The sequence below is a fragment of the Schistocerca gregaria genome, chromosome 7 (genome assembly GCF_023897955.1).
Source record: "Schistocerca gregaria isolate iqSchGreg1 chromosome 7, iqSchGreg1.2, whole genome shotgun sequence".
Classification (NCBI taxonomy): Eukaryota; Metazoa; Arthropoda; class Insecta; order Orthoptera; family Acrididae; genus Schistocerca; species Schistocerca gregaria.
In genome coordinates, this window is record NC_064926.1 from 396,735,688 (window position 1) to 396,761,348 (window position 25,661).

A 25,661-nucleotide genomic window follows, 5' to 3' on the forward strand; every position below is an offset into this window, starting at 1 on the left:
GGGTAAAAATCATAGAGGGAGACCAAGAGATGACTACACTAAGCAGATTCAGAAGGATGTAGGTTGCAGTAGGTACTGGGAGATGAAGAAGCTTGCACAAGATAGAGTAGCATGGAGAGCTGCATCAAACCAATCTCAGGACTGAAGACCACAACAACAACAACGACAATGCAAACACGGGAAGAATTACATTAGGAAGTATTACTGACAGTTTTCTGAGTATATAAATTTTTCTAGTGAGTTTCAGAAGCTGAAATAGTGTCTCCATGCAGAGCCCCAGCACTTCCAGTTACCAGTGGAAAGTACAGCTGGGGTGTGTTGTTGAAATCCAATAATATGGAAAGGATAGATTGCTACTCAACACTTAGAGGAGACGTTGAATGGCAGACAGGCAGAATGAAAAGGAATGCTAGAAAGCTAGAAATATTTCAGGTTTTGGACAGTGTCCTTCTTCTGCAATAGAGAACTCACACACACATGGCCACTCATGTCACCAGATTCAAAGGATTGACTACAACTGCATCTGACATGAGCAGCAATTTAGCTGGGCTAGCTATTATGAGTAAGGACGAATTGTGGGGTGGGGATGGGGTGAAATAGCAGGGTAGGGTTGGGGAAAGAATGTAGTGCTGCCAGGGCCAGATAGGGCTGCTAGGTGCATCAGATGACTGTGCTGGGGGAGGGCAGGGGTGAGAATAGAGAAGGCAATAGGACTATGTAGAATGTAGGTGCATAGGCATGAGAGAAGGTGTGTCTGTAGTGTTGGAGTGGGAGTAGGGAAAGAGAGAGGCATAGATGGAGGGCAGGAAATAGCTAAGGTTGAGGCCACAGGAGTTACAGGATTGAAGAGTGTTGTGAGGAGAGCTCCCATCTGTGAAATTCAGGAAAACTGGTGATGATGGAAAAAATTCAGATAGAACATTTTGTGAAGCAGTCAGCAAAGTGAAACACATTCTGTTGGATGGAATGTTTAGCAACTAGGTGGTCCAGCTCTCTTTTGGCCCTAGTTTGATGATGGTCATTCATGTGAGCAGACAACTTGTTACTCGTCATGCTGGCATAGAAGGTGGTATTGTGGTTCTAGTGAAGTTGGTAGGTCAAATGGTGCTTTTGTACTCCATCCTATAGTGTGTTATTTGACGCACACTGGTGACAGTGCAATATACTCCCATTCCCTGCTCCCCCCCCCCCCCCCCCCCCCCCGCGCACTCTCTCTCTCTCTCTCTCTCTCTCTCTCTCTCTCTCTCTCTCTCTCTCTCTCTGTGTGTGTGTGTGTGTGTGTGTGTGTGTGTGTGTGTGTGTCCTCCCCCCAACCTCAACAGCTCCTCCCTCCACTCAGACACCATCACGCAGATGCAATTCTTCATATGACTGAAAGCATGTATGTTCAAAATTTCATACTAATTCCTGAAGTTTTGGCACAGTGGTTGACTGGTTTTCTGTCCTGTCCTTGTCCCATCTTACTGAGAAGAAAAATTGCCTCTCACCATATAACGGAAATGCTGAATCGCAGATAGCCACAATAAAGAGACTTTCACAGTTAAGGCTTTAGACCATTGGCCTTCATCAATAACAAAACGCGCGCGCCACACACACACACACACACACACACACACACACACACACACACACACACACCTACCTGCAGTCTCAGGCTAGACTGCAGTTGTGTGTGTGTGTGTGTGTGTGTGTGTGTGTGTGTGTTGTTGTTGTTGGTGAAGACCAGTGGCCGAAAGCTGTAACTGTGAAAGTCTTTTTATTGTGCCTATCTGCAACTCAGCACCTCCGCTATATGGTGAGTGGCAACTATCCTTCTTATAATATCGTTACGTTTCATCCTGGGTTTTCCATTGTTTGATTTGTTTCATCAGTTGGAAATTCTTTCATTAATTAGCCCTCCTTGAACTGAATTAGCATCACCTCGAGCCTCAAAGACTTCAAAGTGATTTTTTCTTAAATGATTGTCAAGCACTAATGTACAATTTACTCGTAGTATGGTTCGATGTGAATACTCACTAAATGTTCTGTCATGAATCTGTTCTTGCTTTTCAACAGGTGATTAATGAAGGAAGTTTATTAGAGGACTTCAGTCCTCCTGTTAATCCCCCAAATGAGATTGATGATCCAAATGATAAAAAACCTGACGACTGGGATGAGAAAGAGAAGATACCAGACCCAGACGCTCGAAAACCTGATGACTGGGATGAGAATGCACCTGCTATGATTGTTGATAGCACTGCAACAAAACCAGAAGGGTGGCTAGAAGATGAACCAGAGATGATACCTGACCCAAATGCAGAGAAACCTGATGATTGGTAAATAATTTAGTGTACTTGTTGTTGTGTTCCCTTTAATGCTAGTGATAAAATAATTTCTTTGCAATCAGTAACTCAGCTTTTACCTTTAACAGTGCTTTGCAATGCCAACCTTCACTTTGGTTTTGATTCTGTGTTAAACAGTAGATTTCCCGCGTGGCAGACAAGTCAGTTCAGAGCAAGGCAGAGCCATACCACCTCTAGTAGTATTATGCCTAATAAAGCAGTATGATGTTGAAACTAGCATTTGATTTGAAGATTACTTGACTTTAATTTTTGTGTATTAACGTTATAAGTTTTGTAAAATTAAAGCAGTCTCCACCCTGATACCTTTCCTTCTACTTTCCTGCTGAATTAAGCTTTTAGTCTTTGGTACCTTCCACTTTACTAATTGCCAGAGATTATTTGCTTTGTGCTCTAGATGTTCCTTTGAGGAAATTTAACTTTAATACAATAGTGAAATTTTTACTTTTCACAGCTTGACCTCCAGCACAAATTAATAATTTCTCCGTCACACAAATATAGTTTCTTCTTTGTCTTATCATTATTATTGTATACAGCATAGTACTGGAATAAAAAAAGCCACAACTGCCATTAGTTGTACTTCTATCATATAATAAGTTGACAGTGGAGGACAAAAGGGCTAGGCTTTTGGTAATCATATCCAGTATAAGACAGTTGCACTTGTACCATTTAGGACCACCAGTTGGTCTCTTCCCAGTAAACATCTTGTGGCAACTTTTGTATCTTGATTTTCTAATGATTGTCAATTACCACAGTTCATATATTTCTTAAAAATACTAACAATGGAAACTCCAGGTTCGAATATCAGCAACATTAGTCAAATGGTAGATTGCTCTTCACTGTAAAAAGGACACATTGAATTGCAGACAGGCATAATGAATAGACTATTACACATTTAGCTTTGACCAAAGCCTTCTTCAGAAAATAAAAGATGCACACACATTAATACAACCAAGCATTCTTCACACCTGCATGACCACAATCTCTGGCAGCTAGGACCAGATTGCAGCTGTCACATTGGATGAAAGTAACAATGTGGATGAAGGGGGAGGGTTAGAAGGATACAGATGGGCAGAAAGTGCAGGGACTACATGGAGGCATGACAGGCTTACTAGGCACAGCTTCAAGAGGCATGCAGGAAGGAGCAGGAGGAGGGGAAGTACGGGGTAGTGAAACGGATAAGAGCAGAAAGGGGAAAGACAGGTCGGTGTGTTGACAGAGCCCAGGGCAGGAGGAGGGGAAGTACAGGGAGTGGAAACTGATAAGAGCAGGAAAGGGGAAAGACAGATCGGTGTGTTGACAGAGTCCCCAAAATAGCAGTGAATTCTTATCATATTGCATTCTTAATTGTTAAACAGTCCTGTGGTGAAGTACATGATCTTAATAATCACCAGTGAAAAAAATTCACCCATAATCAAATGAGGTGGCAGTATGGGACAGTAAATGTCACTGCATTCGTAGGTCAGATGGGTAGGAAACATTAATAATGCCTATAAGTTGAATGATTTTAATCTTAAACTGAGAGTATAATTGTATCTTCTTTCCTATAAACAAAATAACTTTTTTGACATTGCCTGACATATTTAATTCCTTGTCATTCAAAATGAGGGTAATTAATCTTGATGCGTGTGAGCCATGTCTACTACAACTTTTTATAATCTGTTTCCAATTTAATTCTGTTAAATGTGGAATTATAGAATATATAAACCAATCCATTGTACTACTGTGGTAGAGAGATCAAATGATATTCTTGGATTATGGAGTCAAATCCTTGAATTGTGGAGTTGTATTTACCATACCTCCTTTTTCCTAGGGACACAGACATGGATGGAGATTGGGAGGCTCCATTAATTCCTAATCCTGTATGTGAGAAAGCTCCAGGTTGTGGGCCATGGAAACCACCTATGGTAGCTAATCCTGCATACAAAGGGAAATGGAGAGCACCTCTTATTGATAATCCAAATTATAAGGGCAAATGGAAACCTCGCCGCATTCCAAATCCTGACTTCTTTGAGGACAAGTCGCCTTTCAAAATGACAACAATTGTAAGATTTTGCTTCTTCCTTATTACAGCATGAAGTTGGTTTAGTTATGAAGTAGCTAACACTTGTTTTATATTGTTGGATGATGTTTCATGTTATTGAATATAAATGCTTTCACACATCCTTTTTTTACAGTCAGCTGTGGGGTTTGAACTTTGGTCAATGTCAAACATGATTTTGTTTGATAATATCATTGTAACTGATGATCCTGCTGTTGCTGAGAGGTGGGCGGCTGAAACGTTTATACTGAAACGCAGAAAAATTGATAAGGATTCTGTAAGTTTATCATGATTCTGTATGAAGTTGTTATTCTCTCTCCCTCTCTCTCTCTCTCTCTCTCTCTCTCTCTCTCTCTCTCTCTCTCTCTCTCTCTCCCTCTCTCTTTCTCTCAGTTTAACAGAATGGGATCATTTTTCCAACAGAACAATGCTAAAAAGTTTTTTCTTAAGGCAGTTTTTAGTTCGTTTTATTTATATAATATTTTTCAAAACTGTAGCGAACTTTGTACCCTGGAAAACTGGAGGCTTTAAGACTAAGAAAGCAGTCAATCAATGGACATTGTTAACAGCCCAGCATATTCATTTACATTTTTTCATGATCTAGATGGTGTGCCCTTCACAGAGCAAATGATTACCAAGCTCCCATATCATGTCAACACTCAGGAGCTCTTGAATTGCCAAGTTAACTGATTGTAATCTTGCATTAATGTCAGTTAATTGATAACACATTTGCAGTGTCATAGAGAATGGTATTATTTTAGGTTTCTCAGTTTTTGCAAGCACAACATTCTCCACATCCAATCATGTTCTGTATATTTATTTATATGTACAATAAAACTCCCTTTTTACACTTTCCAGTGGACTGACCCAAAAAAGTGTAAAATGCAGGAAATTTTAAAATATGGGAAAGTATAGGAAACCCAACAAGCTCTAGATTTTGTACTACAAAGAGTGCCAACTTTGGTGCTTTAACCAATATTGTGCTAAATTTTATTTACCGTGATTTAATAATGATTATCAATAATGAGTCTCACATTTAGAACACGAATATCGTTTTAATGTGGTTTTGCTAAAGACTTTTGCTTCCATGTTTTATTTACGGTCAGAATGAAGAAGAAAATTCATGTTTATTTGTGTTAGCACTCAGTCCTTGCCTTCGTGATAATCACAAAGGCAGTGGCAGAGTGCTGGGTTTCCCTCTTCGTTCTGATTATTCCCAGAATTGTAAATAAAACATCAAAATAAAAGTCTATTATGAAACCACATTAGAGAGTTATTCATGTTGTAATGTGAGACTTATAATTGATATCGTTATAAAACTACGGTAACTCAAACTTCTAACACAATGCTGGTTAAACCACTAAAATTGGCAGTCTTTGTAAACAGAAAACAATAGGGGAGAAGTCTACAGCTTGTTGCCAACAAGCAGGTAACTCGGTTTAGGGACGTCCTGGATTAGAAAGAGGACAGAAATTATCGTCTTACAGAGCACCTCGAGGAGGAATGTTTTCGTCAGGTCACATAAACTGAAGTATGCTCACCTAGTACTAATTAATGTGTTTTATTTACAGGTGACAATGATTTGTGGAAGCCCATTACAGGCACTGCTGTCTTTAAAGGAGGCATTTATTTTTATGGATGACTGTGAAATTAAATTAAAGCTGTTGTAATACAATACAATGAGTAGAAGGGAAGTTGCTACTAGAGTCACTGACATCACATTGTGATTATCATTAAGACAGTGATTAAGCACGTACTCCCACCCTTCCAAACGCTTGGTTAGCACACTGGACTTGCATTCAAGATGATGGTGGTTAAACCTGCATCGGCCATCCTGATTTAGGGTTTCTGTGATTTCCCTAAAACGCTTCAGGCAAATGCCAGCTTGTTTCCTTTGAAAGGGCATGGTCAATTTCCTTCCCCATCCTTCCCTAATCCAAAGTGACCGATGACCTCACTGGTTGGCCGCTGCCCCGAACCAACCAAGCAACCATCCAAACACTGGGAACCTATTATACAGGCGGCCATGACTCAACGTTCCGACAATGAAAATTTTGCTTACCGCACTATCCTTATGATGCCTAACCAATAACTTTGTTTGTAGTCTGCTTTTTGTGCCTTGTTCCAAAGTTGACTTTGAGCAGGAATATGATCTTTGTTTAAAAATCAAATTTTACAGGTTGTGGTAACATCAAAGAAAATTCAAAGTGTGGAAAATGTAATTTGGAATCATTATGGATGGGAAAGCATTGTATTGAGAGTACAGAACTTACGTTGGGATTGACAAAAATGAATGTAAAAAAAGCAGCAAAAATGCTAGAACGTAAAAATGGGGTTTTAGCATTTATCACCACCAGTCCATACAACGAATTAAGTTCTCGTGTCCCACAAATTGTGCACCCCTTGTGGTTAGGGATGGCAAAGGAAGTAACACTTTTGAATGAATGAACGAACAGTGACACATAACAGTATTTCAGTTGACAAAACTTGTGTGTGTCTTGGACTTCTTTCTACTTTTCTCCTCGCATACATTCCTATAGTTAAGGCCTTAAGTTAACCGAGGTGCTGCATGATAACTGAGTACTGTTCTGAAGTGTGTGTAAAAGTTTGCTTTCTGAGGTCTGACAATAATCACATATTCCAACAATGGAAAATCCAGGTAGGGATATCAACAATGTAAAAAAAAAGATAGGTTGCTACTTACTACAAAGAAGACATGTCAAGTTGCAGACAGGCACAGTTAAGACACACATGGCTTTCAGCCTTTGTCAGTAAAACCACACACACACACACACACACACACACACACACACACACACACACACACACACACACACACACACACCACCAACTCCAGCATCTTGGGCTGAAATGCTTCACGTGCGATGCAAGCAGCAATGTGGTGGGCCTGGGGAAGAGGAAGGAAAAGGGATAGTGTACAGATGGGGAGAGAGAGAAATGGTGTCTGGTGGAGTGTGCAGGGACTAGACTGGCAACAGGCTCATGATATGGAGGTTTCGGGGCAGGAAGGTGGGGAAAGAAGGAACAAAAACAGAGAGAAGTGGGGAAAGATGGGGGGAATGCATTTGCAGAGGACTGCAAATAAACAGGGTGGGAGACGAGAATGGGGAGGAGATGATAGGACAGAGAGGATGGAAACTGTTGGGTGCGGGGTGTGGGGACAGTATGTTTCCGTAGGTTGAGGCCGGTATATTTATGGGAGTGGAGAATTTGTTGTAAGGCTAACTCCCATCAGTGCAGAGGTGGTGGATGGAAGGATCTAGATTGCTCAGGTAGTAAAGCAGCAATTGAAATCAAGTGTGTTGTGTTCAGCTGCATGTTGTGCCACAGTGTGATCTACTTTTCTTTTGGCCAAAGGTGGACAGCTGGTTGGTAGTCATACCAATATAAAAACCTGTGCAATGATTGCAGCAGAGCTGGTAAATGACATGGCTGCTTTCAAAGGTGGCTTGGACCCTGATGGAGTAGGATTAACCTGTGACAGGACTGGAGTAGGAAGTGCAGTGTTGGTGAATTGGGCAGGTTTTGCACCTGAGTCTTTCACAGGGGTACAATCCTTTTGGCGAGGGGTTGGGATTGGGAGTGGCATAGGACTGGACTAGGATGTTGTCGAGGTTGGATGGGCGACAGAACACCACTTTAGGAGGTGTGGGACGTATCTCAGGTAGGATGTCCCTCATTGTAGGACATGATTATAGGTAATCAAAGCCCTGGCAAAGGTCATGATTATAGACAAACAAAGTTCTGGCAAAGGATGTGGTTTAGTTGTTCCAGTCCAGGGGTGGTACTAGGTGACCAAGGGGACACCCCTCTTTGTGTCTGATTTCTGGGGATGGTAGGAGGGAAATAGTATGGGAGATCTGTTTGGGGACTAGGTCCAAGGGATAGTGCCTGTCTGTGAAGGCCTTGGTGAGACCCACAGCATAGTTGGCAAGGGAGTTTTTGTCACTGCATATACATTGTCCCTGTTATACTATGTGGGAGGGATTTTTTGGTGTGAAAGGGATGACAGCTGTCAAAATGCAGGTATTGTTGGTGGGTAGTGGGTTTAATGTGGTCAGAGGTGTGGGTAAAGCCATCAGAGGAGGTGGTCAACATCTACGAAGATTGCATGCTGGGTTGAAGACAATTGAAGCAGGTGGGAGAGAAGGTGTGAAGATGTTGAGGAATGAAGATAGTGTCTTGGCCCTGGGTCCAGATCATGAAGATATCAGAAATGAAACTGAACTAGACAAGGGGTTTGGTGCTTTGGGAGGCTAGGAAGGTCTCTTCTATATGGCCCATAAAAAGGTTGACATAGGAGAATGCCATGCGGGTGCTCATGGCTGTGCCGCAGATTTGCTTATATACCTTCCCTTCGCAAGAGAAGTAGATATGGGTAGGGATAAAATTAGTAGTATGTAAGAGTAATCATGTGGTGGGTGTGGAGTCTGAAGGACATTGGGAAAGACGGTGTTCAATAGTGGCTAGACCGTGGGCATCAGGGATGTTGGTGTATAGGGAGGTGGCGTCAACAGTGTATTAACTATCACCAATTTACTGGTGAAGTCTGTAGCTAAAAGCTATATTTAGGTGTCGCTTAATTGTGCCTGTCTGCAACTTGACTTGTCTTCCTTATGGTAAGTAGCAATCTCTCTTCTTACATTGTTGATAATCACATATTGATGCTTTGGACAGTACCAACAGCCACTGAATAGTTTCAAACCAAGGAAGATGAAAGAACTGATATTGCCACTATTGCAGTTCATCAGTGAAATGAATTACATGTGTCCACTATTAAAGTCGCAAAGGACACTTCGCAATGAAGTACTATGCAACAGAACCCAACATGTCCTCGACAGCATGTGTTCGTCAGAGACGAGGGTACCATCGGGAGGGCCCCAGGGCAATATGATAGAACTGCTGCTATTTTCTAAATACATAAATGAACTGGCGGACAAGGTAAGCAGCAGTATGCGGCTGTTTGATGATGATGTTGTGGTGTATGAGAAGGTGTCATCATTGAGTGACTGTAGAGGCAAACAATGTGACTTAGAAAGAATTTCTAGTTCTAAATGTAAGTTAATGTAGACAAGTAGGAAAAACAAACCCATGACGTTCAAATACAGAAGTAGTAGTGGGTGGCTTCTGATAGCCACATTAACTAAATATCTGGGCATAACGCCGCAAAGTAAAATGAGATGGAATGAGCATGAATGAACATGTTATGGTTGTAGTAGGGAAGTTTAGTGGTAGACTTCGTTTGATTGGGAGAATTTTAGGAAAGTGTTGATCATCTGTAAATGAGACTGCATATAGGGCAGTAGTGCAACCTGTCGTTGAATACTGATTGAATTTTCTTTGTAGGAGCAATCTGTTTTACGTGGTAAAAACTTTCTAAAGCCGTAATCGCATAAATATTTCTTTATTTACAAACAGTCATTTTCAGCAGACTGTGCTGCCAACTTCAGGTTATCAGAAATTTTTGTTATAAAATGTATTCACTTTGAGTTGGACTTGGCAAAGTTTTATCTACATGACAACGTGGTATGAGATCCAACTCAAAATGAACCCATTTTATGAGATACATTTTTGAAGATCTGAAGATAACAGCAAATTCAATCTAAACTGGATATTTGTAAATATAGAAAATACTTATGTGATCTCGGCTTTAGAAAGTTTTTACCATTGTCGAGTACTGTTTGAGTGTTTAGAATCTGCATGAGATTGGATTAAAGGAAGACTTTGAAGCAATTTGGAGGCAGGCTGCTAGATTTGTTACCGACATGTTTCAGCAACATGCAGGTATTACGGGAATGCTTTGGGAACTCAAATGTAAGTCACTGAAGGGAAGGCACTGTTCTTTTTCAGAAGCACTATTGTAAAAATTGAGAGAACTGGCATTTGAGGCTGACTGCAGAATGATTCTACAGCCACCAATGTACACTTTGCGCAAGTTCCACGAAAATAAGATTAGGGAAGTAGAGCTCATACGTAGGCATATAGTCAGTCCTTTTTCACTCGCTTTGTTTATGAGTAGAACAGAAAAGGAAATAACTAGTAATGGTATAGGATGCGCACTGCCATGCACCATACTGTGGCTTGCGGAGTATGTATGTAGATGTGGAAGATATTCGTGTCTCCCAAATTTTCACCCCAATATTGCTCAGAGAGCTGCCCCAAAGTAAGCAGAGACTGATTGTGGGACAAGAAATCAAAAATTGTGATAGGGAAAAAAAACTGCTTGGTTGGAAACAACCATTGTTTGATCTTCACGGCTCTTGTAACAAATTTTAAGTGATATGCATCCAATACCAAGGAGATTATTTCAACCTCATATAGCCCCAGTTTTTGCTTTAAGTGTGTGGAAACGAACTACATCAGGGTTTCCAGGAGACGGCTTAATGTGATATTTCCTCTTATGGTTCATAATGATGAAACTGCTCATGTGGGGCAAATGGTACTTTTTTATAGAACATTATTATGGTAACTCATTTGTGAAAATATAGCAAATTAAACTGATGAGCCAAATCATTATGAACTCATGCTTAGTAGCATGTTGGGCCCCTTTAGAACGCACAACAACAGAGAATTCCATGTGGCTTTGATTCAGAAAGTGCTCGATAGATTCTGGAGGTAAGTGGCACCAGAAGTTTAAGCACAGATCATACAATTACCATAAATTATGGGCTCGTGGGCAGGGAGCTGATGGCCAGGAGCGTCCCAGATTTGTTTAATTAGGCTCAGCTTGGGTGAATTTGTTAGCCACATAAGAGTCATTTGTTGCAGAGTCCAACATTCATTAACATGCGTGAACATAGCACTTGTGCTTCCTTACTGTTACTGGAATGATTACCCATTTGTCTCTACACCACTTACAAACTTTCATTAGCTCATGACGTGCATGCAGTGCCACCAGGTGGCATTCAGTCTGACAGTGGGAATCAGTTTACTTTATATAATGTAAAGAAAATGCAGCTGTAATTCTTTTATTACCCCACAATTGTGTTCCAGAAGTTCAATATTTTTAAACATGTTCTTTTTTTAAACAGTCTTACATACCACCGAAACATTATGGTATTTTGTAAAAGTTTGTTGTTTGCATATTTTAGTTACACTGTTGTTAATTTTAGTGGTGATTATTCTCTGGCCCCCACATGAAAATATCAGTTTCCTTCTTGGATTGGATAGGTAGAAAATCTACTCATCAAGTGGTGTCAGAATAATACGCATACAAAGGTATTAAAGTTTGCAAGCCTTCGGAGCCAGTGGCTCCATCTGAGAGATAGGTTGAACGGGAAGGAAGAGGGGTGAAGGAAAAGAACTGGTGAAGTTTAGGGAAAGGTGTGAAATTTAGAAAAATTGCCCAGGAACCCAAGTCAGGGGAGACTTACTAGCGCTTTGGCCACCATTACGGTGACCTCCTTCTATGACTTCTTTAGTATTTTAGCTGTGCAGTCACTAATATTTTATTATTGTTTCTCACTGTTATAATTGGTCTCTTAAAGTGGAAGGGATGTGAACTATATAGTAATAGGTTACTAGGGTGGAAGGAGTGGGATGTGCTTTTATGTATTGCTTCTTGCATTGTGTGCTGTAATTGGTATGCGTTGGCAAAATAAGTGTGGGCTCAGTTTTTCTTCCTGGAGTGGAGTTACTCACTGTTACTGCTTGGGTCACTTTTTAGTGTGGCCCGTTGGACTCTGAGGGCTGGTAGCCAGGATGGGGCAAGTCTGAATCTATCCTCTATTCATGTTGTTAGGGTGCTTTAGTATTTCAGTGGCTTCTCTGATCTTGCATTTGAACCAGTCCAGCTGCTTGACAAGTACACTATTTCATTAAATTTTATTTCCTTGCCCATGGTCTTGCTGGTGTTCACCCACTTCAGATTTGCTATGTTGCCCTGGGTGAACATAGTACTCATGTTCCCATGTTGGCCTACAGGTCTCACCAGTGTATACTTCTAAACACTTGACATTCTACCTTGTACACACCTGCAGTGTGTAAAGCACTACCTTGTCCTTCGTGGAGTCTGGTACGTCATAGATCTTGCAGCTGCCGTAGAAGACAGGCTGAACACAATCCCAGTGAAGGCATTTACCGAGCCAGTCAGTGACTTTTTCACATAGTGTAAGCACAGTGCTGGCTGCAGTTTGTTGATTTCTTGCCTATCTTGCTTTCCTTTTTTCATGGGCATGACTGTGTGGATCAATTTATGGTTGTAGCCAGTGGCCAAGAATGCTGCACACAGTCTTTTAAGTTCATGTGTTATGTTTTGAGCATTACTATGTTGCTGTGCAGTGATAGCCAAAGAATGGATAACTGAGTTATTCTGTGTCGGGTGGTGGTGGGATTGGCCATGAAAATATCTGTCTGTATATGTAGACTTAAAATATACTCTGTGTTCTAGTGTGCTTCCCATTGTCCTATATACTTCCATGTCTAGGAATGGAATTGTGCCATTCGTCTCTACCTCGAGCATGAATTTATCTTCATGTGCATTTTATTCAAATATTTGTGATGTCTGTGTAGCTCCATTTCACCATGAGACCATAGAGTGAATATAGCGTCCACATGTGTGAACCAGCAGAATGGGCATAACAAAAGTGGAACAAACTGCCATTGCTTCAGAGGCTTCCATGAATATTTTGGCTGATAACAGGGATAAGGGAGACCCCATTCTATGCCGCCTTCTGGTCATAGTATTTTTATTGGCGTTTGAAATATGTGGAAGACAAACTCAACAAAGTCACCTAAGTCTGGCAGGGCACGCTCTTGTAGAAATCAAACAACGTCGCCTACTGACACATTTGTAAATAATGACTTTACGACAAAACTGACCATGATGTCCATGGATCAAATTGTTTACCTTTTTATACGTTCTATAAAGTGTGTAGAGTTCTTCACATAAGAGCGTGTTTTGCCAACTAGAGGTCTTAAATTACAGGCTAGGTAATTTGCCAGATTTGTGTAGGCAAGTTGATTCAATTTACAATTGACCCGATAGGCTGGTCGTCTTTGTGTATTTTTAGCACTCCGTAATTTCTAGCTGTAACTGGGATTCTGGGGATGAGTCCCTTGACTGCATCCAAGTCAGTTCTTCAGTCTTTGACTAAGATCTGCATCTTTCAAACTATCTTGGCAGTGGTGTCTGCCCTAAGTTCATTGTAAATGGGATCATTTAATAATTCATCCATCTTGACTTCATTCTGCATGGTGTCCGTAGCATATGTAGACTAAATACATATAGTATCATAATATTGTCATTCTTCTTCAGTTCTGTAGTAGCTGCTCTTTCCTCATGGCCAATGTTGTACTTCGGTGCCTTAGCACTTAGTGAACAAATTCCTGCCCAATTTTCTTGGCTTTTGTCATAGACGTGTGCCAGAGTGCTGCTTCCACGGACTCAATGATTTCTTCTGTAGAGATCCTGTCAGGTGTAACAGCAAAGTTTAGTCCATAAACCAGTGCTTCCATGGCCATGTTTGCTGATAGAATCACTGTTTAAGATACAAAGAACTGAGACTACAGTCCATGGATTGCCAAAAATACACAAGGAAAATTATCCATTAAGGGCAGTTTTACCTACATATAATGTGGCAAAGTATTTAGTCTACATATTATGATACAGTTCACTCTCAAGGTAGGGAAGAATTCTACAATTCCATTCCTGTAAGTAGAAATGTATAGAACAGCAGATGGAACACTTGGGCACAGAGTATATGGGAGGCACACATATGAATAGGTATTTGCATGCCCAATACAACCATCATACAGCACAGAAGGACTCGGTTATCTGTTCTTTGGCTATCTGTGTGCAATGCCTAAGTGATACTCACAACGTAAGTCATAAGGCTGTATTCAGCATTTTCGGCATATGGTTTCAACCATAAATTGATCCACAAAGCCATGGCAATGAACAAAAAGAAAGCACGATAGGCAAGAAATCGACAAGCAGCAGCCAGCAGCATGTTTACTCTATGTGAAAAAATGGCGCTGACCAGATTGGTAAAAACCTCTGCTGGGTTGGTGTCCAGCCTGTCCTCCACAGTAGCCACAAGATCCAGGATGTGCTAGTCTCCACCAGGGACGAGGTACAGTAAAACCTCTTTTTAATGAATCTCTGGAGAACAAAGTATTTTTTCCGTGATTAGGATTTTTCTGCAGACAGGTGTTTTTCTGCAGACGGGTGTTTTTCTGCAAATAGGAGCATTGCCAGAGTACATAGAAAGAGTTATCCAAAATCGTAATGCAAGCATTTTAAAGTGGTATAACTGCTATTTAATTACAAAATTTCCAATATCCTGTGTCACAAATTAATGCAGTAAATTTGCAGTTATTACACTTTTCACAGAACACGTCCTTTTTTTAAAATCAAGAATTCTTGTTTTGCGCTTCATCATATTGCAGTGAAAGAAGATTTTGCTCCAGCTGGTTGATATAAGTTAGAATTGATTCATAACAGGAAAACAAATTCCTGACTGTATGAGTTCCTTGCGCAGCAGCAGCAGCAAAACTTGATGCAGTGCCCTCCTTTTTTCATTGTTCTTTCTCATTGTCACTGGCAGCTCCTACCTGTATTCCTTCATAAGTGTTTCACTACCATCAGTCTCAGGTATGGAAGTCAGGGCAGTAGCATTACAACAATGTCCTGGGATGTTGCATTTTCAGAAAGATCAGTATTGCTACACCAATCTTCTGGACCAGTGTCATCTCCAGCAGCAACAGATGTACCACAGTCACACTCTGTGAAACAGCGTAATATAGTCTGTTGTATTATAGAATTCCAGGCAGCAACAAACATGTGCATAGCCTGTACAAGGCTGAATCTCATCACTTTCTGCGTCTCAAAAAATGAAATGCACTTTGACTGCTGCTCAGTACTTTTCTTTAACAGAGTGTATTATACCTAAGTCCAGAGGCTGCAGCAGATGACTTGTGCAGCTTGTAGGAAGAAACACAACATTTACATTCTTCAGAAATTATGTTATCTTCACATGTTAGGAATTACATAAAAACTGGATTTCAATTTGCAAAATGTTTCGTGTTTATCCCTTAAAAGTGGACTTTTTCTTAAAACGGGGTTTGTTAAAAATGGGGAGAAATAACATTGTTCTTATGAGAGTTTTACTGTGACTTACGGAAATATTCGTTAAAAGGGGGTTTGTTAATTTGAGGTTTCACTGTAGATGCTTCACACATTGCTGCAGGTGTGTAGGAGGTGAAATGTCAGTTTGGAGAATTATAAATTGGTGAGACCAGCAGGCAAACAACAATACATATATAGGAACATGAACACTACATTTCTCTAGGGCAACACAGTAAATTTGGAGTGGCCAAACACCAGCAAGACTGTAACGAGGGGAAAAATTACCTGTGTACTTGACAAGCAGCCAGATTTGCTAAAACACAAGATCAGAGAAGCCACTAAAATTCTAAAGCAACCAACATCACAAAAAGACGGGATGGGCTCGGGCTGGCCCCACCCTGGCTGCCAGCCCTCAGAGTTAATAGGCTGTATCAATAACACGAGACCCGATTGCTCTCGTTGAGTAACTGTTGCTGCATGGCCTGTGTCTAGCATATATGCACACACCTCATTTGCCAATGACCACCAATTATGACACACAATGCAAGAAGCAGTATTTAACAGCAGATCCCCCACTCCCTCCACTATAGTAACCTATTATAATAAAGTTCCCACTCCTTCCACATTAAAAGACCAATTATAACAATGTCTTAAAATTGTGGTGTAATTTCATATTCAGTGAGCAGTAATGATAAAATATAAATGACCCTGCACAGCTAAAACACACCAGTAGACTCAGGAGGAGCCATTGTAACCCTTGTCAAAACACTAGTTTCTCCATTATACCTCTTTACATTATGATGCAGTAACATACTCAGGAAACTTTTATGTCAACTCCATAAAGACGTTTTTTTTTTATAATCGTAAGCTACTAATATTAATACATTTAATAGCTGGCAAAATAATAAGGCACATTTGCAGTGGATGTGGAGAAGTGTTGACACTCCATTGATTTTCTATGCACACACAGTTAATCATGGCTCCAGGATACATTTATTGAGATTGGTTTTAATTTGGTCTTTCAATTAATAGAAGTTTCATTATTGTTTTTCTTTATTTCACACACACTTTTACAGTTGGCAATTTCCTGTTTTATAAATCATTGGGATGATAAGAGGGAATGTGCCTCAACCTGTTGTGGCAAACCTATACATGGAGTATTTTGAGGCAAAGGCTTTATGTAAATGGCAATTTGTGACCTGCTTACACAAAGTGGAAAAAGTGGACAGTTTCTCTAAACAACTTGACTCTATCCATCCTGATGTAAAATGTATGATGGACCATAAAACGGAGGCCCAACTACCTTCCCTCGTGTTTAGTTGAGGTAAAAGTCGAGTGATGTGTTGGCTACAGCTTCTGTAGAAAACCTACGCACACAAGTCTGTATGTCTACACCTCAAGGCATCATCATTTGTTACAAAGAAATTGTATAATTCCTAGAACTTACAGTCAGGTAGACAAAGTGTGTCTCATCTAAGAACAGAGAAATTTCTCTGAAAGTGTACCCATATCAACAAATAGAGCAAGCATTGTGGCTGTAACTTGAATAACATAACATAACATAGGGATTGACAGATTACAGTGACATTGGATAGTGTTGTTGGAGTGGACACAACCACACTTCACAGCAGTCTGTAGGTGCCTACAAAACAGGCAACCCATCGAGAGAATATAGCTCTTGAGAAAGAACTGTGATTGGCTGGCAGCTGGCCCCTGTGACTGACTCTCTAAAACTTCAGTCACAGAGTTATTTTAATTGAAGTACAAAATCATAAATGCCTTGCAGAATGGATTGGAAAAAAAGACGGAAAAAAACTGAGGATAACCCTTCAGCCTACTGCATGGCACATCTGGGGGAAAAATGGTAAGTTCTACAGAAAAACAGCATTCTGTGGACATGGTGTCCAATGAAGTAAGTCCATGATTTTAAACTTAAATATATTGAAAACTAGGATCGATAGTAGAGTATAAAAAAGGTATGTTTATTGGGGAAACTAAAAATTTGCTTTGAAAATAGTTCAAAATCTACTAACGGACGCTGTTGCAACCTATGTAGCTTGGAAAATATCAGCAAGTATAGTTAAAATCTTCCTCTGCAAGCAGTGTTTCTAAATGTTCACCATCTGCAGTTGGGAGTGAGGCAAAGGAACAATAAAATTTGTCATCATGTCCTGTAGTGTGTCAGTGGAAATGGATTCAGAGGCCACACAGATTACCGATTCAAGCTCATCCTCTGTGCTGGAATGGTTCTGGTAGACATTGTTTTTCAGTGTTCCCCACAAAAAGTAGCACAAGGCATCAGATCAGATGAGTATGGTGGCCAATCCATTCTTGTGCCAGCAAATTTGCCATAATCCAATGCAGAAACTATATTCCCGAAGTGTTCATCAAGAAAGCAAAACACTTGTTCAATGTGATGTGTTTTGGCACATGCATGAATGAACTGCTAGGTGCTTGGATGATGTGGGGCAGCAAATTGTTCTAAAATTGCAATGTAATGTACACTAGTGATCATGATTATTTCTGGCATGGAAAAAGGGCCAATAGTGCCTCTGTTGCATATTGCAGCCCAACCAGTAACTTTGGGAGAATATAGTGGTTTTGTGTCACACAAATGGTGATTTTATAAACCCCAAAATCACCACACCAATTTTGTTTATTCAAGGCTCCACTCAGATGGAAGTGTGCTTCATTTATAAACCAGATGAAGCCAACGTCAAACCCTTCATTATCAGGCATTCTGAGAATCGACCTCGCAAAGTCTTCTCTGTGTGGTACATCTTATATACAGGCTTTTGAATGGAAACTGTGGTCTTCACACAGATTTTCTTAGATTTTGTTGAATAATTTAAAAAACAGTGGCGATATTTTCATGAGTAACTGTGGTTTGGCTGGGCTAACATTCCCCACTAGATCATTAGCCAGGCTGCCTGTTTCTTGGAATTTGGTGAAGAGCTTGCAAATAGTTTTGACATCAGGTCCTTAAGGAACATTATATGGTGTTTAAAAAGTGTGCCTTGTTACAGTAGGTCCATGCTATCACCTGTGTTCTGCCAGTATCAGAAAAACACATTGTTCGGTGGAATACATTATTTTAACCTCTTCCTTCAGTGCCCTAACTTTCTTTCACATTTCAGCAGTGGAACTGATTGCTCTGAAGTACACTATGTATAATCACATATTGTTATTATACCATCATCTATTTGCAGCTTCTTGAACTATTTCAAAATTACTGTGTAATTTATGTATAAAATTCTTACAGCTTTCACAATAAACATACTGTTTGTTGCACTTGTGTATCAATCTTAGTTTTTGAGATATTTAATTTTGAAATCAGACACTCCTTGGCTGGACACCCTGTATTTCACTCCCACCAAGAAGTAATCTTAAAGGCTATCTACGCTGCTGAAAACAGCGTATATGCATCAATTTATGCCAATCATGTCATGTCATGCCATTTGTGAGTCAGAACAGAACAGTTGAAATAAGATGCAAGAAATTTCAGACAGAATAGTGCAGGAGAGGTGCAAGGAAGATCAGTTATACACAAGTCTCAAACAGACAAGCAAATCCCTTTTCGGAGTAACATCACAAAATGACATAAAAGACCAGTCTCATGGTGTAGGCACACAGTTTCTGAAAAACAAAATTAGGGATCAGCTGAAATAATGTTATAAAGAGCAGTGGAGGTTTCAGTTTCAGCAATATGTAGGGTCAGGCATTCAGTTCATTAAACCCTCATTTGGCATCTTATCTGTCAAAGCTGAAGAACACAGGAGATACATATTTCATCCAACATTGCGAAACAAATGAGTGACAATGGACATAGTGGGATGCTAGAGTAAAAATGCTCTGAACAGAGGCATGATACCAACAGTAATTCAGTCTGGCTCTACTCCCAAGTAGCGAATACACACGAGACCGCAGCTGGGAGGCATTCAAAGAAGACGGATTGATCAGTTTTTGAAGTACTGTGTGTAAAATGGAACTGTCAACTCTGCTAGGAATCCATAACATGCCATCAAAACAGCATACAGTGTTTCTTGTAAGATTACATATACAATCAAATGCCGTTATAGTGATATGGTAATACAATCATAATTCATATTGGTTGAAAAGTAGTTCTATGAAATTATTGAAAAATTTTCAGTTGACAAGATGGCAGTCCAAAATTGAAATTTCACATATTACATGTAGTAATCATTTGCAATTTTTACAGAATATGGATTGTGCATCCTATGGTGACATTTTAGGTATTACTTTTAGCTGTTGCTGAAATTTGCAGCAACTAATGTGCTCACTGAATAAATAAAGACATCTCTGCCCTCTCTTTGTATTGAACAGGAAACTTTGTGGGAATCTGCAATGCGTGCTATGAACTACAAGCCTGGTTGGTGGGCACTCTACTTTCTTTATTGCATTGTACCTATTGCAATATATGTGTGGTACCTCTGCAGACGTGTTTCAGAGGTAATACAAGATAACTGGGTTTGGAACAGGTCTCTTCCATACTGTATTGTAGAAACAGATACAGCATAGTGTAGGGCTATTACTTCGTAGACGAACGTGAAACAGTCGAAGCAGTATCACTTAGAAACACAAGGAGTACCCACTTTTAATTTCTATTACTAAAGAAGTAAAATCCTTTATAGGCACACACATGCTGTACTACATGTAATTATTAGTGGATGCATTGTGCTATAATAGGAGACTGTTGAATTTTTATTGGCCTTATGACTTAATTTTATAAATCCAAAGTGCAGTAGCATTAATATGTAGTAAATATGCATCTGTGGCATTTTTGTAAAGTTGTTACACTTGCATTGGTCTTTAATTGTAAAGCTGCGGCTGTTGTGATTATGCAGTGTGCTTTGTAGTGCTAGACATCCTGTAGTTACTCCTGATTTGCCCACAGGAATCACTCTTCATGCGGCTAGTGAAATACACCAATGAACAGCCATGGCTATGGGCTGTGTATGTAGTAGTGATTGGACTTCCCATAGTTCTGGTGATTGTGTTTTGTTGCGGTTCCTCAAGCAAGGTTGGTATCGTATTTTCTTGCTGAGTCGTAGGTTTGTAGATTTTACAATAGATAACTAACAACTATGTGTCTTAGTTTTTATTGAAGTGATTACTAGCATCTTATCAGCATATGTAATGATCTATAAATGGCAAGTATAATTATCATTTAGTTTTTACTAATTCTGATTATGATGTAAGGAAATCATATGTATTGTGTATTTCCAGAATTTGTAGTATTCAAGCAATCGTAATAATATTGGTGTGGTAGAATGAATGTATGTCTCATATTTCATCTATCATAATTGAAATTTATATAGGCCTATTTCTGTTTTCAATTATAAAAGGACTTTGTACATCAAATATTGTTTCTGCATCTTGCATTTAAATTTTCATGTTTCTTTAAACTTAAAATTTTGATAGCTCTTTGTGTGTTTATAAATAGAGAGTAAAAAGGAGAAAGCTGACAGGCATACTGTAAATTATAACAATGTACGCGTCAGTCTGTGCAATGGTAACAAGTATTTTCCACAGAGATGAGCACAGGCAACACTCATGGGTGTATGTATGTATGAGTGAGTGTGCAAATGTTCTTGAACCATCAAACTGCAAAATTTCAAAATCAATCAGTGCTCCTCATACTCCACCAAGATAGTCAAAAGGAGATACCAGGTAGTGTGGAAATTCATTTTGATATCTATGCTCTCCTGTTGTTAATTCTGTGGCTCCTTGAATCCACGTTTTGAAAATAGTTAGTCGGAGTAACGTTATTCCATGCTTTATCAGCCAATGGTCATCATTGCAAAAATTGTTATGGTGAACCTCTGTGACCATCTTTAATTTTATCCAACACTATTATCACAACTTTTTCCAGTACAAAGTTTTAAAATTCTGGTAAACCAGTTCAAAATGCCATGTAAAAGAAAAAAAATGAAGTTTCACATAAATGAACTGTGCAATTGCCAAGTGACAGAATTTTTCCGTCTATATTTTCATGTGTCTTTCTGAAGATTTTTGAATTTAAATTATTTTTTATTTATTTATTTTTTGCACCCTTCTTTTCTTCAGTGAGAGAGAAACAAGTGTATGTCTTTGAAGTCGTAAAAAGTGTTTATACTCCATATTATGTATTGGTGAGTTAACAAAGGAGTGTCACGGGCAGTTGACTGAGGAAATAGTTTTAGTTATTGATTGTTAGATAACCACTAACTTCTGTCCTCCATGACAACTACTTCAGTTTATCAAATTTACCTGAACACACACAAGTTTGTAGATTTGGCGACTCGACAATTAGTTGAATTTATGTAGGTTTGAATTAGCAAAAGCCGACTGTTCACATAAGAAAATAGACATAACATAATTTTGTTTCCTATTTCAGCCCAAGCTCAAACTGTGATGTGCCTACCTTGTAACATGTCATGAAAGCATAACAGTGAATAGTACAGACAAGAAGAGAACAGAAGCTCAGACAACTAATGAAGTAGTACTGAATCAAGCTGGGGGGGGGGGGGGGGGGGATTGTGGTACAGCTTGACTAAAATAAGGGATCAGTTTATATGATTTGCACTGAAGCGTCAGAGAATAGTCAATTTATCAATGGAGGAAAGTATTGGAGTAAAAATTGTAGAGAAAGATTTCGGATAGACTACAGTAAACATTTTCAGGTGAAGTGTTTCAGTTTGGCTCGGGCTGTGTGGTGGTTTGTTATATTTCACCTCATGCACCATATGCTTAAATAAGTTGCCACCTGAACACTCCTTTTATATAAATGAATGTTGCTTACAGAATATTCGGTCACTGTTAAGTATTTGGATTCCAGATACTCTGTGTTTTGAATCTGAGTGCCTTCTTCCTCCAACTTGGTGCAGATTTTGCCTCCTTACAGGCTGTGGACAAAGCTGCCGAAAATTAACTTCTCATTCTCATTCACTCCACCATGTAAATAAGAAGTGAGATTCAATTCTTTGTCTTCTGTTATCATAAAAGTCACAACTCAAAGCATGATAAACAAGGGCAGCTACCAAATCATATACTGCCTCTGTACTACGTACATAACATATCCGAGTCAACATGATACTTAACAATTACAATACATTTATTATCTTTGACATTTAACATTCTTTGATTTCATGGAGCTCTTTCATCTGCACCACCTGCTCCATGGAACTCCCATCTCCACCTCAGCAGGTAGGGTCATCTGACTGCTATCCACTTGCAGCCACAGGGTTGTTAGCTCTGGTATCAGCACATATGATTTAAAACACCTCCCAGCTGTGTGTGCTTACCACTTATCAACTATTGTCATGGACATCTTTCCTCTGAAATACGCGTTTAAAGAAGTGATACCTCTCATTCAAGGAACATTTTGGATCCAGGTGGTCATAGGGCGTCGTCGTCTTCTTCTTCTTCTCCCCTCCGGTTCCCACTCCAGTATCAATTTTGGTATTCTGGTTCTCTCCATCCGTCGTACATGCCCGTACCACTGTAATTTCTTCTTATCCATTACGTCATATATTTTTTCTTTTATTTCCACTCTCCTTACTACTTCGGTGTTCCTTATCTTTTCTATCCTGGAGATTCTTGCCGATCTTCTCCAAAAGTCCATCTCTAGAGCTTGTAATTTTTTAATGTGCTTCATGTTAATTGTCCAGGTCTCCGTTCCATACAGAACCACACTCTCTAATATGGATTTGTATATTAATTTTTTAGTTCTGCTCATTACATTCCTGCTCCATAAGACTGAGTTAAGCATCCCAATGACCCTCCGTCCACTACTAATTCTTTTATTGATTTCTGATTCTGATTTTCCCTTGATTTCTAAAATGGATCCCAAATAACAGAAAGTGTTTATCTTTTTGATTTTCATTCCTTCAATGTATAGCTCATCTGAACCATTAGTCAAGTATTCTGGTTTTTGGTAATTAATCTTCAAACCCCAAGTTTTGTATGCTATTGCTAGTTGATTGCACATGTTAGCATTCTCCCCATCTTTTGCTACGAATACTTGTTCATCAGCAAATAATAAATGATGTAGGTAAACTCCATCTCTTATTTCTAATCCCATACTATTACATTTATGAGACCATGTTCTAAGGCAAATATCTATATAGATTTTAAATAATGATGGTGCCATGGGACAGCCCTGTAAAAGGCCCTCTGCTTGTTCTAAATTTCTGTGAAAGTTTATTACCAACTCTCACTTGGCAAATGTTATCTTTATACATCTGTTGTATTATTTTAATCAAGGAAGGGTTTATGTTTGCCATACATAGTGCCCTCCAAAGTAATTTTCTTGAAACAGTATTATACGCTTTTTCTAGATCTATGAAAATTACTCCTATATTTTTTGTTTTTTGCCCTATGTTTCTCCAAAATCTGTCGTAATGTGAAAATATGGTCTACACATGATCTCCCAGCTGTGAATCCACATTGTTCTTCTTGGGTTCTAAAATCTTTTTCCAGTTTGTTTTTAATTACTTTCACAAAAATTCTCATTAATGTGTTTGTAACACAAATTCCTCGATAGTTTGAACAAATTTTGCGATCCCCTTTCTTAAATATTGTATTAATGTAACCTAGTTTCATCTCGTTGGGTGTTGACTCTCCATGTATCATTTTGTTGAAGAGCTGTGTTATCAGTTTCACAATTTTGTCACCACCATATTTCAAACACTCCAGATTGATATTGCCTGGTCCCGGTGATTTACCATTCTTTCCTGTTCTCAACGCCTTAAGTACTTCACTTTCTAAAATCTGGATCTCATCATCTTCATGTCCTTTATCTTCCCCTGTTCCTTCTTCTAGATATTCTTCTCTGTCCTCATTTAATAATTTTCGGAAATACTCTTCCCATTCCTTTTGTGTTATCAGTTGGAGATTAGTTTTGCTTTTTGTATCCTGTCGAAGCCCTTTCAATACTGACCATGCTTCTTTTGCTTTCCCAAATCCTAATTTGTTATTCACCTTGGCACATGTTCTTCCCCATGCTTCATTTTTTGCCATCCTTATTTTTTTCATCACTTCATTCTTCTTTTCATTGCATATTGATCTTGTTTCTTCTGATTTATCATTCAACCACTGAAGGAATGCATTTTGTTTTTCTCTAACGAGGACCTCTGGTTCCTCTGACCACCACTCTGCTGCACGGTCGTGGATGCTCTTTTTTACCCAACACCTCTGTTGCTACGATTTTCACATTAGCTTTTATATAGTCTCATATTTCCTCTGTACTTCCTTCAAATGATTCAACCAGTTTCCTTTCCATCCTGGCCGCAATGTATGTTTTGATACTTTCGTCTTGTAGGCTGTCAATATTAAAAGGCAAGTTTTCATCTCTCTCAGTCTGGTTCGTTTTATTTATGTTACTTGTACCACTCCTTGCATTCTTCCATGGCCAGAAAGACTTCATTGTAACTAGATAATGGTCTGATCCACTCTGGGCTCCTCTATAAGATCTGACGTCTACTGCTTTGAAACTACTTGTTTGCCTAATGATAATATAATCTATTATAGAACGAAGTTCTTTGGTGTTCTGCCCTCACTTATGTGATGGTACTTAGCTTCTGGAGACTAATTGCGATTTTTCAAGCCCAACAACTACTTACAGCTTCGCTCCTCTATGGCTGTCCTGTTCATGTCAAAGCCCATCATATGCTGAACTCTTTGTGTGGTGTTATTTATAATTGGCTCCCTTGATAGTCCAAAATTATGTCATATGATCATGGTGTCACTGTGGTCTGTTGGGTAATGAAAAAGGTTATTGCAAGCTTAGTACCTACACACACTCTTTTTATTACATTTGATCGAGTAGTGCCTTCATTGAAGACTAAGGCAGGTTATGAAGTCATCATGGTTCAACTGCACGTTCCAAACTGGTTGCATTACTACCAGTGTTGGTGTTATAATCAACTCACGTGTCCTGTCAGAACACGACCAAATGGGTTACATGTGGTAGAGATGTTCATGAGGGGTGATTGCCCGCCTCCTTCTCCTCCTCCCCGCTTGTATAACTTGTAATGGTGATCATGCAGCCTCATCCTGTGATTGCCTCATGTATCTTGATGAGCGGGCGATCCAGAAGATCCAGTTGAAGGAAAAGTGCGCTACCCTAGTTGCGCCACTCGTTGCGTGGAATGAGTAGCACGCAAATGGTTTCATATTTGACTGTAGACAC

General features: G+C 39.4%; 1 protein-coding gene across 10 annotated transcripts in view; it reads left to right on the plus strand.

Annotated features, from left to right (window-relative positions):
* Window positions 1-25,661, plus strand: part of LOC126281239 (calnexin-like) — a 65,887-nt gene that overhangs the window by 22,225 nt on the left and 18,001 nt on the right. For 6 of the 10 annotated variants that reach the window (XM_049980012.1, XM_049980011.1, XM_049980013.1 and 3 more), the window contains exons 6-9: window positions 2,056-2,315; window positions 4,153-4,384; window positions 4,517-4,657; window positions 20,385-20,510. In XM_049980012.1, the coding sequence (XP_049835969.1) occupies window positions 2,056-2,315; window positions 4,153-4,384; window positions 4,517-4,657; window positions 20,385-20,510 (759 nt within the window). Of the gene's footprint in view, window positions 1-2,055; window positions 2,316-4,152; window positions 4,385-4,516; window positions 4,658-19,813; window positions 19,940-20,384; window positions 20,511-25,661 lie in introns of all 10 variants that reach the window. The other 4 variants (XM_049980016.1, XM_049980017.1, XM_049980015.1 and 1 more) reach the window with 1 other exon arrangement.